Source organism: Hypanus sabinus, chromosome 28 (genome assembly GCF_030144855.1).
Source record: "Hypanus sabinus isolate sHypSab1 chromosome 28, sHypSab1.hap1, whole genome shotgun sequence".
In the NCBI taxonomy this organism is placed as follows: domain Eukaryota; kingdom Metazoa; phylum Chordata; class Chondrichthyes; order Myliobatiformes; family Dasyatidae; genus Hypanus; species Hypanus sabinus.
In genome coordinates, this window is record NC_082733.1 from 9,900,982 (window position 1) to 9,916,130 (window position 15,149).

Here is a 15,149-nt window from a genome sequence, read left to right on the forward strand (position 1 = left end):
ATCCTTCCTTAAAGGACATTATAGTCAACATGGCTTTGTGAGGGGTAGGTCGTGTCTTACAAACCTGATTAAATTTTTTACGGAAGTGACAAAATATATCAATGAAGGCAGAGAAGTGGATGTGGTGTACATGGATTCTAGAAAGGCGTTTGACAAGTTTACCCATGCAGGGTCATTCAGAAAGTCATGGGATTCAGGGAAACCTGCTACCTGGATTCAGAATTGGCTTGCCCACAGAAGGCAGAGGGTGGTAGTAGATGGACTATATTCTGTCTGGAGGTCAGTGACCACAGGGGTCAGTTCTGGGGCCCAGCCCTTTGTTTTATTTATAAATGACTTGAATCCAAAAGTGAGTGATGTAACTCACTTTGTAAAATTGAACATGAGGGCAGAATGCAGGGTTAATGGCAAGATTCTTAACAGGATGGAGGATCAGGGGGACCTTGGGATTTACAATCATAGGTCCTTCAAAGTTGAAGTGCAAGTTGAGGAGCTGGTTAAGAAGGCCTATGGTGCATTGGTCTTCATTAGTCGGGCAACTGAGTTCAAGAGCCATAAGGTAATGTTACAGCTCTATGAACTCTGTTTGGAGTATATTTGTCCACAACTGTACACTTGGTGTACATGCATACAGCTGAACAACAATAAACTTGAACTTGAACTAGGATTGCAGTGTTCAGTACTAGTTGCTTCATTATCGGAAGGATCTGGAAGGTTTAGAGGGTTCAGAGGAGATTTAGACAGGACGATTCCTGGATTAGAAAGCTTACTTAAGTAGATAGGTTGAGCAAGCACGCACTTCTCTTTGGAGAGGAGGATGAGAGGTGGGTTGTCAGAGGTGTACAAAATGATAAGTGACATACAAAATAAGAGGCATAGAGTGGACAGCCAATTTTTCACAGGACGGAAATGGCTAAAACAAGGTAGTATAACTTTAAGGTGTTGGGAGAAAAGTATTGGGAGAAAGTCAGATGCAGGTTCTTTAAGACACAGAGTGCTGGTGGAAGGCAGATACATTGGGGACATTGAAGAAATTCTTAGATAAGCACATGCAAGGAAAGAAAAACGGAGGGCTATTTGGGAGGAAAGAATTAGATTAGTGTAGGTTAAATCATCAACACATCATGGGCTGTACTGTGCTGTATTTTTCTATGTTCTATGGATATGAAAGGCTTCAAGAAATATGTATGGGCCAAATGTACCAGCTTAAATGGGCATCTTGGCTGGCATGGATGAGTTGGGACAAAAGCCCTGTTTATATGCTGTATTAGCCTATGGCATTACTTTTGGCAATTTTACAAGAATTCAACAGTTTCATGATTAAGGTCAATGAGACATTTTCCAGATCCTTATGTAATTACTTCAAAATTAAAATTCCCTGAGTGCAACATGCTCGGATCTGAACTCAAACCAATCTGGCTGCTAATCCAGTAATTTAACCAATACCCATTAAACCCATAAAACTATTACATAAAAACAAGGTCAAGCATCAGACTACAGTGTCATGCACCAACACACTTGTTCCCTGTAAATAAATGTACAAGATAGGCAGTGATTTAAAAGCAGTTTACTCAAGATCAGTACATAAAATTGTGGAGATTTCAAAAATCCCTTATTTTAAAGGAAAGTTAATGTGCAAGATAGAATAATGCTTTTAAGTTAAAGAACCATAAGATATCAAATAAAAAATTATCACATTGGCAAATGAGAACTGTTTTTGTATTTTTTTTCAAGTTACACCCACAATTTCCTCAGAGCTTCTTCTCCCACTCTTCTGCTGGAACTTTGCCAGAACCATAAACCATGTTCAGCCTACCTCCAGGGAACTCAGAGCAGTAAAGTGGGCGCAATTCAGAGGAAATTGTGGAACTGTAATTATTTAGTTAATGAAGGCTTATGCTAAGACAGTGAAACCAGAAAGTGCTGAAACACTCAGCAGAATCGGTGGATAAAGAATCACAGTTTCAGGTTAAAGAGCACTCATCAAAACTGGGAAATGATATCAGATTTCCAGCATCTGCAGCTTTTTAGAATTTGTATCTTGTTCTTAGATTTCTATCTAACTTGTATAGACCCAGTTAACTAGGCATAACCTTTCACGATGTTTCAATAAATGAAATTCGCTTAGGTTGTTGTAGTCTTCAACAAAAATTAAATTAATTGAGAAATTCAAAACTGGATACCTAGAGCACTGCCAGGACCTGAAAAGTTTTATTCATTAATTTAAATGAGCTTTCATTTATATTATAAAATCTTGGAGAGGTAGACGATGTAAATCCCGTTGAAACCTAAGCAACTTCCAATGAAATCTCTTCCAAAATTTCAAAAAGCACTATACCCACCATCCTAATATGAAGAACAGGTTTTCTCTGTCTAAATTATGGCAAAACTGAAGCTAATTTCAATAGCTCCCACAAATATCTAGAGTTAATTCCACTGAAATTTCCACTGCTCGCACTAAACCCAAGAGAGATGAAAAAAACTTTGAGTTGGATCATCTTCTTCACACCAAGAAAGGCTTAGTAAGGGTTGAAACAAAGGTTTATTTAACTAATCCCTGGAATGAGAGTGTTTACTTAAGAAACTGAGTAGAAAAATCTCTGCATTTTGGAAAAAGAAAGTTAATTTCATCAAGAAGTATGACATTCTCGGAGACCTTGGAAGAGTTGATGCCAAGAGATTACTCACTTGCATTAATGTCTAAAACGTTTAATGAACCATAGGATATGGGAATGGTTAAGTGGAAGTTGAAATAAAAGGCAGTCACTGATTTCATCAAGTAATAGAGCAAACTTGAAGAATCTTCTTTTAGTTCAGGAGTTTATCCTAGATTGCCTCCCATTTCTCACTTCTCACATCATAAAATGCAATGTGTAAGTCACACCTGTGAATAAATTACTCTGCTGTCCATTTTTGGAGAAGTCAATTTAAGGAGAACAACTTCCTTTAAAAAAATCGCTAGTATTTTTTCATAATTATTTTTTACTCACTTGACCAAAGCCACAAGCTTTGCAGAAGTATACAGTACTAGAAATGAAAAAATGCAGGCCAAATTGCAAAACCAAATCTTAAGACTTGGCATTTACCACTGTCAAATAGCAAGAATAGAGAGGTATGATCTAACTGCATGGGACAGGAGATGTCAGTCATGCAGGATAGTGGTGGAAGGGGGCATAAGGGAGGGAGTTGGGTTCAACAGAGGGGAGAGAGAAAGACTACTGGAATTAAACCAAGACAATGTGGCAAGAAAGCCAACCCAGCTGAACCTGCTAACAAAAATTTGTAAAGGCATATCACACTGCTGCTCAACTGTCCATTATCCTCATTATACAGCTCTCTCCTCTTTGAAAGCCCTACAAAAACAACTTACACAACAGATTTTATAGTATTTGCTGTATGTCAGTACTGTCTTACAAAAATCTGTTAAGTTCCAGAAATTCCAGCTGAGATTTTGTTCAACAATGCTACCATGATGTCTCTTGATATATTTTAACAATATTAAAAGTATCATTTAAATGTAAATTGTTATCTATTTAGACAACTGCTCCTCTCCAATGACACAGCTCAAGGGAAGAATCGCTTCACTGTCAAATAGCTTCCTGCTTTCAAAGATTTTTCTTGTGATTTTGCTCTAAATCCTCTTTTTCCCCTCATTCATTAAGCAGGCAATAAACTGTGTGATGTCTGATTCAAAACCTGTTGTCCATTGCCAATATGTTTATATAGTTAGATTGGCCAAGATTATCACTGTAATGAAAGGAATGCATAACATGTGCGCATTTATTATCTTGTAGCCTTGCCCATACATCGACCCAATCCTCATCTGTAAGATTTCTTTTCATCTGGAATAAACAATGCTTCATTTCATGGCTCTCTGAATTTGTTCTTGTTCATTTACCAAAATGTATATATTTTGATTTTTCTTGATTTTATTTGATAAAATAATTTACAAACTTGTTACTTTCACCATACTAACGTTGTTAAAGAATACTAAATGTATGGACATCCATTTTGTTAATCACATAATTTTTGTTTAAATCAGAATATTTTGCTAAAATCTGTAAAAACTGAAAAAAAAAATCAAGAATTGCAAGTTCTGGAAATCTCTGAAAATTCTAGAAGCACTCAGCAGGTTAGGCAATATCTGTGGAAAGATACACAGTTAATGTTTTAACTGAAGATCCTTCATCAGAACTAAGAAGGTGAGTAAACAAATTAGTTTTAACTAACACAGATAGTGGACGCAAACTAAAATTAACATATTTTCTCACTTTCCCAATTTGATGAAGGCCTTTCAATCCGAAACATTAACTCAATTTCTTTTTCCATAGATCCTGTCTCAACCAGTGAGGTTTCCAGTATTTTCTGTTTCGCTTACTGTAAAAGAGAGTCAAAACATAATAAGTGCCTTTTAATATCAAATGCAAGTAAAGATACATGTAGTGCCCAAACACTCCACAGCACATTTTATGACACAGACAATCCAATTAACAATCAAAATCCACTTACTCCCAATTAACTCACCTTGAAAATTTGCTAGGCCCTTCTCCATCTTCATCATCAAAATCCAGTCTAAAGAAAAACATACTTGTATCAAAACAAAATGTACTTACTTAAGCACGATATGCAACGAAGCCTTACAAAATATCAAATCACAAACAAGAGAAAGTCTGCAGATGCTGAAAATCCAAGCAACACACACAAAATGCTGGAGGAACTCAGCAGGCCAGGCAGCATCTAGGGGAAAAAAGTAGAGTCAACGTATCCGGATGAAACCCTTTGGCAGTTTTTCCCATAGATGCTGCCTGGCCTGCTGAGTTCCTCCAGCATTTTGTGTGCGTTGCTCAAAATATCAGATCACCGGATCATGACTAAGAAATAGAAATTATTTTTCATGCATTGTGCTCTTAGCATCAACTTCTATTTTCATCTTACAATTTTATGCATGCTGGAATAAGTACACATTTAAATATACATATTTGTAGCTAAGTCAGCAGTGACAATTAAAGAGCTTGAAACATGTCAGAACACCAAAAAACAAACACAAATGACAGCATATTTATTAGTAGACAGCTAATTATAGCTGAGAAATCTGCACTCATTTACATCAATATCATGCCATAAATTGGGCTAATTTCCTGATTATAAAGGACACTCAAATTCAATAATTTGAAATGTTTTATTTCAGCTTTCTGGCTATCAGCTAACATTAAGGCAATGTAGAACAAAAAAAATCCACAGCTGCTTTTGATCACAAGCATATGTCCTTTTCTTCATCAAGGTGCCATGGTTTACTATCATCTGCTAGTACTTTGCAATGAAGGAAAACAGTTTGATTTCTAGAAGACATATGATAGATGCTGCATCAAAGAGCACTGTGGAAAATAAAGGCTCAAAGTGCAGGAGGAAACATACTGGCACAGATAGAAGACTGGATGTTTTATATTAAACTGAGATTAGGCATAAATTGGTCTTTTATTGATTGCCAAAACAATAATTGGCAAGCTATAGAAATCAGTCCTAGGGATTCATTTTTTTAATATAAATATTTAGAAAAAATGTTATGGATGAAGGCACCACAGTTTTGATTGCTAAATTTGCAGATGATATGAAGGAAGATACTGGAAAGAAAGATGCAATGATGACATGGGGAAACAGCAAAAAGAGAGGGTGGAGGCAGGGTCAGGGGCAGGTCATGAGGACAAAGTAATTGGGCTAAGATCTGGCAAATATGGGAAAGTGTGAAGTTGTCCATTGTCTATAAACAGACAATTTCAGTAAACTCCGATAATCTGGTACCCTCCGGGCTTTGGTGGGTACAAAATAAAACTGAATAAACCAAATGAATTTAAGTATGTGGGAAACAGCATTAGCGATTTTAGTGCAATCATAGGAAATGGGGCCCCAATGATTAAACAGACGACATGAAAAGGGCTCTGGTCAGTTTAAAACAAGCTTTGGAAAAAGGGCCCGGTAAGAGTAAAGGGAACACAAGTAATGGTGTCAAGTAAGTAGAAAGTAAGCATGGGAAATGGGACCTTGTAAATTTAAAAGCATAGATTCCTGCATAAAATGGTGTCAGAGCTTGAAATAGTGTGTATAGTTCTGGTCACCACAATATAGAAAGATTATCATTACCCTGGAGAGGATAAAGGGGAGACTTACCAACATGTTACTTGGGGCAGAGCATTTCAGTTCCAAGGAGAATCTGGATAGGCTGGGTTTGTTTTCCTTGTAGCAGCGAAAGTAAAGAGGGCATGGGGTAAATAGTAGGAAGCTTTTTCCAGCAGTGGTGTTTAAAACTAGAGGTTTGGGGTAAATGGTAGGGAGAATTTCCATCAAAAACTGGAGGCACCTTCACATACTCCCACAGCCCTGGAGGATCCTGTGATCTATCACTGAGGCTGACTTAAGAGCATTCTTTGGTAGGGTGAACCCATGGAAAGCATCCAGCACAGATGGTGTACCTGACCAAGTACTGTGACCTGTGCTAACCAACTGGCTGGAGCACTCTGAGGTACCACATGCTTTCAGCAGGCTTCAATTATACCAGTGCCTAAGAAGAATGCTACAACCTGCCTCAATGACCATCTCCAGTAATACTTACATCCAATATGAAGAAGTATTTTGAGAGGCTGGTAATGACATTTATCAACTCCTGTCTGAGAAGTGACTTGGATCCATATCAATTCGTCTATTGTCACAAGAGGTCAACAGCAGATGCCATCTCATTGGCTCTTCACTCAATCCTGGAACATCTGGAGCTGGAAGATGCTTACATCAGGATCCTCTTCATTGACTACAGTTCAGCATTTAATACTATCACCCCCTCAAAATTAAACAATAAACTTCAAGACCATGGCCTCAATACCTGCTTATGTAACTGGAAGCTCAATTTCCTCACTTGCAGAGTCAGTTTAGATTGGCAACAACATCTCGTTCACCACAAGGCTGGATGCTTGCTTTATATTCGGGATGTGGAGCTAAGCACAGCTCCAACATCATTTTAAGTTTGCTGTCGACACCACTGTCGCTGGCCAAATCAAAGGTGGTGACAAATCAGCATACAGGAGGGAGACTGAGAACCTGACTGAATGGTGCCACCACAACCACCTCTCACTCAATGTCAGCAAAACCAAAGACCTAATTATTGACTACAGGTGGAAGAAACCAGAGGACCACGAGCTAGTCCTCATCGGGGGAATCAGAGGTGCAGGGGGTTAGCAACTTTAAATGCCTCAGTGTCATCATTTCAGAGGACCTGTCCTGAGTCCAGTATGTAAATGGCATTACAAAGAAAGCACGGCAGCACTTCTACTTCCTTAGAAGTTTGCAAAGATTCAGCACATCATCTGAAACTGACAAACTTCTATAGATGTGCGATGGAGAGTACATTGAATTGTTGCATCATGGCTTGGTATGGAAACACCAATTCACTTGAACAGAAAAGCCTCCAAAAAATAGTGAATGCAATCTATTTCATCATAGGTAAAAACCCTCCCCAACTCTGAACCCGTCTTCAAGCCACGCCATGCTCTCTTCTCATTGTTGCCATCTGGAAGGAGGTACAAGAGCCACAGGACCCACACCACCAAGTTCAAGAATAATTTTACCCCTCAACCATCAGGGTGTTGAACCAGAAGGGATAACTTCACCCATCCCATCATTGAGTTCTTCCCACAACCTATGGACTCACTTTCAAAGACTCTTTTTTTTAAACTTTTTTTATTGCATTTTTAAGTAGTTACAAAATGAAGTATGAAAAAAAATGTATATAACCCTTCCCCCCTCCCCTTAACCCCTCCCCCCTAACTGCCCTATAGAAAAAAAAGAGAAAGAGAAAAAAAAAGAAAGAAAGATTGCCTGGTTGTTGGAAGATCTCCACATGCTCCATGGAATTCGTAATAACTTTAATATGTATATTTATTTCTTTCCCCAAATAACCAATTGTTTCATCTTCAGAGCATCTATAGATTTAATCCTGTCTTTTGTAAATAAGGGCTCCAAATTTTCAGAAATGTTTCATATTTATCTCTTAAATTATAAGTAATTTTTTCTAATGGAATACAACCATAGATTTCTTTCTTCCAAGAGTCTATACTTAAATATGTATCCGATTTCCAAGTAACTGCAATAGCTTTTTTGGCTACTGCCAGTGCAATTTTTATAAATTCTTTCTGGTATTTATTTAGTTTGAGTTTCAGTTTTATCCCTTCAATATCACCTAATAAGAGTAATATTGGATTATGAGGAAATTGGGTTCCTGTAATTTGTTCCAGTAAAAGTCTTAAATTTGTCCAAAAAGGTTGAATTTTAGAACAAGACCATGTAGAATGTAAAAAAGTACCAGTTTCCTGGTTACATCAGAAACACTGATCCGATAAGTTTGGATTAATTTATTTATTTTTTGTGGTGTAATATATAATTGATGTAGAAAATTATACTGCACTAATCAATTTAGATGGCCAGCAAATGGTATAAAATATTTAGGTATAAGAGTTGATAATGACATAAAAAACTTATACAAATTAAATTATTTACCACTTTTGAAAAAAAATTCAGGAAGATCTTGATAAATGGATGGCATTACCAATAACATTAGTAGGTAGAGTAAATACTATAAAAATGAATATATTCCCTAGACTACAATATTTATTTCAATCATTACCAATACAATTACCCCAGAAGTTTTTTCAAGAGTTAAACAAATATGTGAGGAAATTTCTCTGGAAAGGTAAGATGTCAAGAATATCGTTGGAAAAATTGACATGGAAATTTGATCTAGGAGGATTACAACTTCCAAATTTTAAGAATTATTATAAAGCAAATCAACTTAGATTTATTGCATCTTTTTTCGAGAAAGATAAACCGGCATGGGTTAGAATAGAACTAGATAAAAACTTTCAAAGACTCTTCATTTCATGTTATCGTATTCACTGTTTATTTATTTATTATTATTTCATCTTCTTGTATTTGCAGTTTGTTTACTTAAGCACACTGGTTGTTTGTCTACTTCTTGTGTGCAGTCTTTTACTGGTTCTATTGTATTTTTTGTACTTACTGTGAATGCCCGCACGAAAGTTAATCTCGAGGTTGTATATGTGACATGTATGTACTTGCATTGTAAATTTACTTTGAACTTTTAAAACTTCAGAAGAATAGTTTTCATTAATGGGTATATGAAATGTAGTATCCACAGCTCGAAGAAATGGTGGAGGTAATGATTTAAGAATGATCTAGTTGAGCACTTGAATCTACAAGGCAATGTCAGACCAAAAGAAGGTGGTGTTCCACAAAAATAGAAAGGCAAAGGACCAGACAACGATGTTTATTCTGGACTTGAAAATGCTTTCTGAAAGAGAAAAAACAGCCAATAGTTGGCTGAGATCTAACAGCAACATATCATATCATCTGGCTGAAAGGAGAAGATATATAACTCATTTACAATGATGGTGGGCTTTATCATTAACATAAAACCCAATAGGTCTGTCATCCACTCTATCAGTGAAAAAGACAGAAGCATAAACAAGCATTTATGTAACAATGTACCACAAGATTAGTGCTAGCACCACATCTCTTCAAAATCTATGTATGTGACATCCAACCTTTTACGGCTAAAAGGTACACCAATGCAAATGATGTAAAATTGCCACATTTTAGAAAATTAATAGTTAACGTCTTACCTTCACCAAAAGATACTTGAGCTCAACAGAAAAAAAAAATGAATGGTTCAGCTTTGTAATGCAATGGCATAAAAGAGGTTCAAGTCCATCATACATGAACCTCCCTTTACAGACAACCCATGCACCTGGGAGTAAGTCAATGAATGACACCCTCAGAAAACATTTAGGAAGGCCTGACTTTTTGTGGGATATATAGAATATTTTAGGTACCAGCGGCACTTCAGTCTCCCCTTCACTTTCTTTTCCAGTGTACCTTGATCTGAAACCAGATGAAGTCAGGGCATTTGGATGTATAATCAACAAGCCCCATTCAACAAAACACAAGCAATCATAAGAAACACAGTGCAAGGACAAGACTAACAGCATAAGGGAAGAGTAACACAAAGATTAAACTGAGCTGTCATTTATTCATTTAAAAGGTACTGCAATCAAAATGCTATGATTATCAAACATAAAAGATTACAGAGGGATTTTGCAGATGCTGGAAATCTTGAGCAACAAACACAAAATGCTAGAAATGAACTGTCGACATTTCAGGCCAAGAACCTTCATGGGGTCCTACAATGCACTGCCATCTGGAACACACACAAAATTTAACTTACAAAAATATTTTTTAGCTAAAAAGTTGCAAATAATGTCACATTATTGGGACTAATGGACACAATCAGCAGATCAGGCTGTATCTGAGGAAAATGAAATAAGAGTTCATGTTTCAGATATAAAATGCTTCGCCAGGTCTTCAACCTGAAATATTAATTCTGTTTCTCCCAATTTGCTAAGTGCTTTCCAGTATTTTATACTTTTAATTTCAGATTTCTAGCATTTGCGATTTGGACTTTCATTTATCAGGATCATAAATGCTGATTGGCCCGTTAAAATTACAAGAACGAATTATTCTTGAACTATTATTTCATCAAATTCCAACACTCATTCCTGAAAGTGACAATGCAGAAAAAAATAGAAGTGTACTTCTCATTCATAGAAACTCTTCCTGTAAAAACAGAACAGCTTCAGCTCCGAACCCATCATAATTGGATACTCCAGAAGTCACATACTTGAGGTCGCATTAGAAGTAGCTGGAAATCAAATTGTACAAAAGAAGCCTCTGAAGAGCTAATCATTTTGACTTATTGAAAATGATGTTGCATTTTGATGAGGAGAGTGAATGAAAATGCCAAGTGGGGCCAAATGCATATATATGACGACAAACATTCTCTTCCAATATTTTTATTAGTTTCTACATAGAAGAATACAGAGTACAAGAAAGTATATATAAAAGGACAAAAAAGATAAATAAAAACTACCAATTACATTATATCTGTTCATAATCACAACCTCATTATCCCGTATTCGTGTAAGTTTTCAATGTAAGTATACTTCGTGTAAGTATACTATTTCAATAGTATATTTATTACAGAAAAATTTATTACAAAAAAAAGAATCTAACCCCTACCAAGACCGAAGCTGTTTATTAAGGAGAATAAAAAGGTAAATTAACTTCTTATATAAATAAAAATTAATAATAGCCAACATCTGAAATTAAACGAGTTGAAGGCTTTGAAAAGGTAGAATATTCATTTTAATAGAATTAATTCGTCCAATCAATGATATTGAAAGAGGTGATCAATTTAATGATATCCTTTTTACATGGTTCAATAAAGTAAGAAAGTTTCCTTTAAGCAGGTGTTTGTAATTCTTAGTGACTATTCCTTCCAAATAAGTAAATTGATTCCTTACAATTTTAAAAGGGAGGTTAGTATTAATTGATAACAAATTATTTAAAGAAAATAATTCACTCTTATGTAGGTTCAATTTATATCCTGAAAACTGACTAAAATGGGAGAGTAAAGAAAGTATGCAGGAAACGAGGTCTCAACATTAGAAATAAGAAGCAATATATCATTAGCGTAAAGCAAGATTTTGTAATAAAATACCTTAAAATACCACAGATATCATCAGATTATCGAAAAGCAATGGCAATAGGTTCTAAAGCTAGATCAAAGAACAAAAGGCTCAACGGACTGTCTTATCTAGTTCTGCAATGAAGTTTAAATCGTCTGGAATTTTGAAAATTAGTAAGAACCCGAGCAGAAGGAGACAGATAAAGTAATTTAATCCATTGAATAAAATCTTGTCCAAAATTAAATTTTTCAGGTTTTAAATAAATAATTCCATTCAACCCAATCGAAGGCCTTCTCAGCATCTAAGGATTCACATCTAAGGACTACACATTTCGATATCTGCTAGGAAGGAGAGTAATTAACATTTAATACGCGGCGTATATTAAAATGGGAATGTCGGTTTTTAATAAATCCAGTCTGATCATCAGAAATAACAGAAGGTAAAATATTTTCAATCCTACAAGCCAGGACTTTAGAAAGGATTTTAGTATCAACATTGAGTAATGAAATTGTCCTATATGAAGAGCATTCAGTTGGGTCCTTGTTCTTCTTTAGGATAAGCGAAATAGAGGCTTCATAGAAAGATTGAAGCAAGCTACCCAATTTGAAAGAATCCAAAAAGACTAAGTGTAACTGCGCTATAATTAATGAAGAAAAAGCCTTATAAAATTCTCCAGAAAATCCATCTAGACCTGGAGCCTTCCCTAAGTGTAAAGAAGGTATAGCCTTGGCAATTTCCTCATTAAGAAATCCATCTGTTAAGAGATCCATCTGTTTGCAATTACCTGCAGAAAGTGTAGGGATATTTAATTGATCTAGAAAACTATTCATTACAGTATTATCTTTAGGGGAATCAGAACTATAAAGTTTAGAATAGAATTCTCTAAAGGTACCATTTATTTCAGAATGATCAGTTGTCCTTTCACCATTAGTTTTGCAAATTTATTTAATTTGTCATTTAACTACAGAAGTTTTTAATTGGTTGACCAATACTTTGCCTGATTTATCTCCATGAATGTAAAATTGAATTTTATCTTTAAGAAGTTGAGTTTCAATTGGATATATTAACAGAAGATCATATTTAGTTTTAACTTCAACGCGACTTTTTATATAAAACAGGATCTAGAGCTATATCATATTTTGATCTAATTGTTTCAATTGATTGGCTAATTCAATTCTTTCTTTATTAGCTTTATTCTTAACACTCACACTGTAAGAAATAACTTGTCCTCTAATATAACCTTTAAAGTATCCCATATAATAAGATTAGAAGTCTCTTCCTTTTTATTCTATTCAAAAAACAAAATAATATGGCTCCCTAGAATTTTTTAAAATTCCTTATAAGATAACAAAGTTGTAAAGGTTTCCCCCACTATTCGAAGGTAGAGCATTCCTATGAAATGGTTCGTAAGCCGAAATGTCGTAAAGTGAAGAAGCAATTACCATTTATTTATATGGGAAAAATTTGTGAGCATTCGCAGACCCAAAAATTAATCTAGCAAATCATGCAAAATAAACACATAAAACCTAAAATAGCAGTAAAACATAGTAAAAGCAGGAATGATCTGATAAATACACAGCCTATATAATATCAGAATACTTTTTTGCAATTATTACAGCACTGTCCACAGCAGCGAAAATCTCACACAAGCGCTCTCAGCAGCATTCGCGGCAAATGTCGCGAGCGCCCCCGGCAGAAACACACAGCACAAGCGCTCCCAGCAGAAGCACTCTTTCTAGTAACCTTTAAGCTATGAAGCTACCAAGTAACACATAAAGTATAAGCATAAAATAACACACGCCTATATAAAGTAGAAATAATGTACGCCCAGTGTAGTTTCACTTACCGGAATCGGGAAGACAGTGAGCACACTGATGATGGTGTGTTAGGCTGAGTCCTCAGACATTGGAGTGATGGGAGGTAGAGGAGACTGGAGTGCCATCTCATCGTCGTCTGTTTCCATCAGGGCAGGCAGGTCACCTTCTTCTATGTCTGCCTGCCTCAATGTCGAAGGTCAAGTTTCGTCATCTGCTGTGGCAGATGTGAATGGCTTGAAAAACGACAGTAGGCTTGACTGCTTAGCCTCGTGCATTTTTCTATCATACAGTTCTTTGTAAGCACTCAAATTATCCTGCAAATATGCCCTAAACCTATGTACCCTTTCAAAATTAAAGCCGTACTTTTCTGCAATCATTGCAGTATTGTCAATCACAGTGAAAATCTCACACACTGGACAACTTCACTTTCAGGCCATTCATGACTGCGTTCGGCTTCAATTGTTATCCTTTCCTCTTCATCAGCTCTTCATCCGTCAGTTCTTGGTCATGGGATGCCAAAACCTCTTCAACATCATCTTCGTCAACTTCTACAAACACTTAGCCAAAATCACTATATCCTTACTTCGTTCACCACAATCGAAACGCTTAATAATGTCTAGTTTTACGCTAAGTGTAACACCTTTACATACTCTTTTAGGCTTTTCCGATACCTTAGAACTCATCTTGCACAAAATAAATCAACATAAAGCACAGATGCTCACAGGCACATGTTTAAGCAATGCTGGCTAGAATGCAGTTCTGGGGGAGGAGCCTGCCTTTTTTCCTAACAGTGAAAACACTTTCTGTTAGCAAAAACAGGTAACTAGCGTAGGTCTTTCTTAACAGCGAGGTGTCGTAAAGTGAACGTTCGAAAAACAGGGGACACCTGTATTTAAATGCCAAAATTTGTTTGTTTGAGGAAGACCAAGGAAATTTAAAGAAAAAAATACAGCAGCATGATCTGAAACAGCAATCTCTTTATATTCACAGGAACGAACTGATGAAATCATTTGACTGTCAATAAAAAAAATCAATCCTGGAATGTATGATGAACATGGGAGAAAAAAATGAGTACTCCCTTTCTAAAGGATGTAAAAAAAAAGCCAAATATCAACAATACCACATTTCAATAAAAAAGATTGAATAAACAAATAAAAAACATAAAATGCTAGCAGAACTCAGCAGGCCAGACAGCATCTATGGGAGGAGGTAGTGACGATGTTTCGGGCCGAAACCCTTCATCAGGAGTGAAATAACATGGGATGGTCGGGGGGGGGGGGGGGGGGAGGGATGAAGTAGAGAGCTGGGAAGTGATAGGCTGGAGGGAAATGGGCTAGGTGGAAAGTGGAGAATTATGGGAAATAAGAGAGAAAGAAAGGTAGGGCTGGGGGGAGATAATAGTGAGGGGGGAAAGAGAGAGAGAAAGAGAACCAGACTAAAATTATAGATAGGGATGGGGTTAGGGGAGGGCAGGGATTTTTATTAAGAGGTGCTGCTTTAGAAGATGATCGGCCTAAAATTGGGTCTAGCCAACAGTTAAAGTCTCCTCCCATCACCAAAGAATAAAGACTAAGATCTGGTAAAAACGAAAAAAAAAAAACGCTCAAAGAATCCTGGATCATCTACATTTGGGGCATACACATTGGAAAATACTATTAACTTACTATCTAGTTTTCCTGAAACAATAACAAAACGTCCATTAGTATCAAACACTATGTTGAACAAAGGAAAGTGTATTATCCATAAG

At 36.3% G+C, this 15,149-nt stretch overlaps 1 protein-coding gene across 3 annotated transcripts in view; it reads right to left on the reverse strand.

The window, feature by feature from the left end:
• Window positions 1-15,149, reverse strand: part of arnt2 (aryl-hydrocarbon receptor nuclear translocator 2) — a 364,666-nt gene that overhangs the window by 317,669 nt on the left and 31,848 nt on the right. For all 3 annotated transcript variants that reach the window (XM_059952585.1, XM_059952584.1, XM_059952586.1), the window contains exon 2: window positions 4,525-4,572. In XM_059952585.1, coding sequence (XP_059808568.1) covers window positions 4,525-4,561 — 37 coding nt within the window. In that variant the 5' untranslated portion in view covers window positions 4,562-4,572. The remainder of the gene's footprint in view (window positions 1-4,524; window positions 4,573-15,149) is intronic.